Source organism: Salvelinus namaycush, chromosome 16 (genome assembly GCF_016432855.1).
Source record: "Salvelinus namaycush isolate Seneca chromosome 16, SaNama_1.0, whole genome shotgun sequence".
NCBI lineage: Eukaryota > Metazoa > Chordata > Actinopteri > Salmoniformes > Salmonidae > Salvelinus > Salvelinus namaycush.
Window position 1 is genome coordinate 14,236,037 of NC_052322.1, and position 6,000 is coordinate 14,242,036.

The 6,000-nt window shown below is 47.4% G+C and overlaps 1 protein-coding gene across 2 annotated transcripts in view; it reads left to right on the top strand.

The window, feature by feature from the left end:
* Positions 1-6,000, top strand: part of LOC120061029 (extended synaptotagmin-1-like) — a 28,778-nt gene that overhangs the window by 13,339 nt on the left and 9,439 nt on the right. For both annotated transcript variants that reach the window (XM_039010518.1, XM_039010517.1), the window contains exons 16-17: positions 347-496; positions 797-982. In XM_039010518.1, coding sequence (XP_038866446.1) covers positions 347-496; positions 797-982 — 336 coding nt within the window. The remainder of the gene's footprint in view (positions 1-346; positions 497-796; positions 983-6,000) is intronic.

Here is a 6,000-nt window from a genome sequence, read left to right on the forward strand (position 1 = left end):
ATCTCTTTCTCTCTCTCTTTCTCTCTTTCCATCTCTCTCTCTCTTTCCATCTCTTTCTCTCTCTCTTTCTCTCTCTCTATCCATCTCTGTCTCTCTCTCTATCCATCTGTCTCTCGTAATGTTGGCTTAACAGTCACAGTGGTTACGAGTGGATCCTCGTTTACTGCAGATGTCACAGACACACACCACTGTTGTAGAATATCAATCCTTATCCGCCCTTATCCACCTGTCAATCATATCCACACATCTTTTTACCTTTTCTCTGTCAAACACCCAACCTCCTCCTCATCTGCCTCTCTCCTCCTCCTCCTCCTCCTCCCCCTCTCTCTTCCTCCCTCTCTCCCAGGTGAAGGATGATGACCGGGCTCTGTCTCTGGGCAGTCTGTCCATCCCTCTGTCCCGTCTGCTGGCTAGTCCTGACCTCAGCATGGATCAGTGGTTTCAGCTGGACAACTCTGGCCAGGCCAGCCGCATCTATATCAACGCTGTTCTGAGGGTGGGTGGGGAGCACGCACACAAATGCAGGAAAGCACGCACGGGAACCACAGCGCGCACACAGAAAACCCACACAGGCACACGCAGCATGCAAACACACACGCGTGCATGCAGGCATGAGTACGCACACATATACACACACACACGCATGCAGGCATGAGTACGCACACATACACACACACACACACACACCTACAAACACACACATGGAACACACACACACACAGTGATGCCATGGCATAACCTGTCCTAAAATGTGTCTCGGACTAAGTATCTCCCTCTCTTCTCTCTCCTGATATAGGTGCTGTATTTAAATGAGGATGCCTCTCCTACCAGCCCCGTATCTCCTCACCCCCTAAGCCCAGGGTCAGGCCACGGAGATGGGGGTATCTCATCAGAGGTGACCCCTGGGGGAGTGAGTGGAGCCCCCAAACCTGTACCCACCCGACCCCAGCAGACCACCCCTGACTCGGACTTTGCTAGTGAGGTGAGTCCGCTAACCGAAACACACACACACACACACTGACTTCCACTACAGCTTGTGTGTTCACTGATGACTGTATAATCCGATGCGGGATGCACACAGTCTGCCACAGACAGAGCACACAAAGGCCTGTCCCGTTGAGGCCGGAGCAGGCGTGGTCATATGTCTTCTCTGTGGCTTCGCCAGGCGACATTCAGTCCTTTTTTCATCGGCCAACAGCACTCCTTGTGGCAGAGGCCGCGCCAGGTGGAAGGGTCGCAGCAACAGTCTGGAGGGAGGCAGGGTTCATCCCACACTACTATAGTGATGTCTTCGGTTGGTCCTTTAGCCTGCTTTTTCCTGCCCACCTGCAGAGCGACGGCCCAGTTGTAGCTGTCCGTACAGCGTCTTTCGCAACAGGCGGTCCTCTGGCATCCGATGGCATGGCCGAGCTATCTAAGCTGGTTGCGTGTGAGGGACGCCTCAATGCTCTTCCAGTTGGTTCTCTGGAGGATCTCTGAGTGCGGAACACTGTCCTGCCAGGTCACTTTTAAAATGTGTTGGAGGCATTTTATGTGAAAGGACGCCAGTTGTTTTAAGTGTTGGCCGTAGACTGCCCATGTTTCACATCTATATCAAATCAAATCAAATTTATTTATATAGCCCTTCGTACATCAGCTAATATCTCGAAGTGCTGTACAGAAACCCAGCCTAAAACCCCAAACAGCAAGCAATGCAGGTGTAGAAGCACGTGAAGATACGTGAAGGAGTGAAGATACACACACTGCCTGGTACACTGCAACTTTGGTGGGTAGGTGCAGGTTGCTGTTGTTGAAAACCCTTTTCCTTAGCCGTCTAAATGAGGATGAGGCCTGTTTGATCCGATTGTGGATATCCTGGTCGATGTTGCAGTCTTCCCGAGTGGATGCTTCCAAGGTATTTAAGGTGTGGTACAATGGCCAGGGAGGAGTCTGAGATGGAGAACGCGGGTGATTCAGGTGACGCATCAGATGACCTTTGACATAGGACCTCTGTTTTCGGGATGCTAACAGACAGGCCCATTCAGCTGTATGGTCGTGTCTTTACTATCATTGAATGTGAAGACTTATTTTATCAAATCAATTCTCTATGGTTAATTATTATTATTACGTGATTAAACTAATCATGTAAACTTAATTAACTAGGAAGTCAGGGCTCCACGGAAAATGTTGATTTACAGAGCTAGAATTTTCCAAATATAACTCTTCAGATATTTTAATATCTGATCGATTAGTCATTCTCGTTTAATGTATTATTACCTTGTTAGTCTCTTTCCAAACTTCGTAAAATTCTTGGTTATCTGCACGAACCCCAGCATAAATTATGAATCAGCGATATACAAATTGGCTTAATTATTTATTTACTAACTAAATAATCACATACATAACAAACAGTAAATATTGGTTACTAACAATGATTGAAAAGTCCCTAGTGGGCTAAGCCGATATGACGTCTTGGTAGACAAAAGGAAAGGGGTGGGACTGAGAAAGAGCGGGAAAGACTAAATGGATTCATTACACAGTCCTATAATTATATTCATTGAAATGCTAATCCTTTGCACATGAACGGCCACTCATTCGAGAATAATTGCAATGTGTATATATATTTACGCTCGTTATTGTCTACTCTGTTTGAATCCTCGATCGTCCTGTAGGGTTCATCAGAGTCTCTAGTTAACTTTCATTGAAGTCACAAAGTCTTTCGTGGTTATAGGTGGTTAGAATGGTTACTTCAGAGTACCATTCAAAAATGTTCTCATAGAATAGATGCTTCGGCGTTTGTCGGTATTCTTGTTCTAGGTGTACGTCATTTCTCGCTGCAGACTAGTAATTAGTGTCGTCTTGAATTTGCTCCTTCTGTAGTGAATCGATAGTCTCAGAGTTGAACTATTTCCAGACATGTAGCCAATGCTCCACGTGAGATGGTTTTCTAGTCTTATGGTTTGCGTGGTCTTAACCATTCGAGACGTCCGGCTTACCGTGGGTCTCTTTGGCATGTTGTAGTTTAAACAACTTCACACACCAGCGTCACCCGGCATGTTTTGGTGTGAATTTCTTCAGGAGTGGGTTTTATCCTCTGTCGAAGAACGGGTGGTTCTATGACGCCTAATGTGATGTCTGGGTTCACGGGGGTATGGCCATTGACTAGTTAATCTTTATATGAAAATCCATACTCTCATTTAGAAGGTTAATATCAATTACATCTTTTCTCAAATGTTTTCATGTTTAATCACATACGTTTCACAGTATTTAGATGTAATCCTGACAGCTGGGAAATGTACACTTTAAGAGATACCGTTATGTGTGTTTCCTGTCCTTCATGAGATCACCAAATGAAACACACTCGTCATAACTGTCCCTTAAGTGTCCGTGGACCACTCCGACATTCTCAAAAGTAGAAATATTGTTTAATTCTCCCATTTTGGGAATTTAAGAATTTGGCCAAGAGAAGTCCTTTGTTCTCTCTCTGTGCTCTCTCCGTCTCTTTCTGCATGACCAGGGGGAGAGAGTCTCTGCCAGGAATTTATGACCTGAGATAATAAAACCTGGGTTAGGAGAGAGAGAGAGAGGAGGATGGGGGGAAACCACGATCTACACCGAAGAAAGGGCCACATCAGGACAGTATGCTATCCAGTGTCCCAATTACAGGGGGTCAGGGAGGGCTTAGCCCCCCCCCCCCCAAATGAGACATGAGCTCCCATTAATGCAAACGTTGGGGGGGGGGGGGGGGGGGGTCTCCAATTGAACAATTCTCCTATTTGGTTAAAATGTAATTTTGTCCTGCTACAGTGGTAAATATGAAAATAAAATCTTATCCCAGCTGGTATAAACTAATGACAGTTGGTTCAGGTTCTTTCAATGGCATTCATCTCTCTACTCTGTCTGCCTCTGTCTCTGTCTGCCTATGTCTCTGTCTGCCTCGCTCTGTCTGTCTTGAGCTTTCCTTAGCAAACTTGCAACATTGTATTGACTGGGTCCAGCCCGCTAGGGAACTTGCAACATTGTATTGACTGGGTCCAGCCCGCTATGGAACTTGCAACATTGTATTGACTGGGTCCAGCCCGCTATGGAACTTGTAACATTGTATTGACTGGGTCCAGCCCGCTAGGGAACTTGTAACATTGTATTGACTGGGTCCAGCCCGCTAGGGAACTTGTAACATTGTATTGACTGGGTCCAGCCCGCTAGGGAACTTGTAACATTGTATTGACTGGGTCCAGCCCGCTAGGGAACTTGCAACATTGTATTGACTGGGTCCAGCCCGCTATGGAACTTGCAACATTGTATTGACTGGGTCCAGCCCGCTATGGAACTTGTAACATTGTATTGACTGGGTCCAGCCCGCTAGGGAACTTGTAACATTGTATTGACTGGGTCCAGCCCGCTAGGGAACTTGCAACATTGTATTGACTGGGTCCAGCCCGCTATGGAACTTGTAACATTGTATTGACTGGGTCCAGCCCGCTAGGGAACTTGTAACATTGTATTGACTGGGTCCAGCCCGCTAGGGAACTTGTAACATTGTATTGACTGGGTCCAGCCCGCTAGGGAACTTGTAACATTGTATTGACTGGGTCCAGCCCGCTAGGGAACTTGTAACATTGTATTGACTGGGTCCAGCCCGCTAGGGAACTTGTAACATTGTATTGACTGGGTCCAGCCCGCTAGGGAACTTGCAACATTGTATTGACTGGGTCCAGCCCGCTAGGGAACTTGTAACATTGTATTGACTGGGTCCAGCCCGCTAGGGAACTTGTAACATTGTATTGACTGGGTCCAGCCCGCTAGGGAACTTGCAACATTGTATTGACTGGGTCCAGCCCGCTATGGAACTTGCAACATTGTATTGACTGGGTCCAGCCCGCTATGTAACTTGTAACATTGTATTGACTGGGTCCAGCCCGCTAGGGAACTTGTAACATTGTATTGACTGGGTCCAGCCCGCTAGGGAACTTGTAACATTGTATTGACTGGGTCCAGCCCGCTAGGGAACTTGTAACATTGTATTGACTGGGTCCAGCCCGCTAGGGAACTTGCAACATTGTATTGACTGGGTCCAGCCCGCTATGGAACTTGCAACATTGTATTGACTGGGTCCAGCCCGCTATGGAACTTGTAACATTGTATTGACTGGGTCCAGCCCGCTAGGGAACTTGTAACATTGTATTGACTGGGTCCAGCCCGCTAGGGAACTTGTAACATTGTATTGACTGGGTCCAGCCCGCTAGGGAACTTGTAACATTGTATTGACTGGGTCCAGCCCGCTAGGGAACTTGTAACATTGTATTGACTGGGTCCAGCCCGCTAGGGAACTTGCAACATTGTATTGACTGGGTCCAGCCCGCTATGGAACTTGCAACATTGTATTGACTGGGTCCAGCCCGCTATGGAACTTGTAACATTGTATTGACTGGGTCCAGCCCGCTAGGGAACTTGTAACATTGTATTGACTGGGTCCAGCCCGCTAGGGAACTTGCAACATTGTATTGACTGGGTCCAGCCCGCTATGGAACTTGTAACATTGTATTGACTGGGTCCAGCCCGCTAGGGAACTTGTAACATTGTATTGACTGGGTCCAGCCCGCTAGGGAACTTGTAACATTGTATTGACTGGGTCCAGCCCGCTAGGGAACTTGTAACATTGTATTGACTGGGTCCAGCCCGCTAGGGAACTTGTAACATTGTATTGACTGGGTCCAGCCCGCTAGGGAACTTGTAACATTGTATTGACTGGGTCCAGCCCGCTAGGGAACTTGTAACATTGTATTGACTGGGTCCAGCCCGCTAGGGAACTTGTAACATTGTATTGACTGGGTCCAGCCCGCTAGGGAACTTGCAACATTCTATTGACTGGGTCCAGCCCGCTAGGGAACTTGCAACATTGTATTGACTGGGTCCAGCCCGCTAGGGAACTTGTAACATTGTATTGACTGGGTCCAGCCCGCTAGGGAACTTGTAACATTGTATTGACTGGATCCAGCCCGCTAGGGAACTTGTAACATT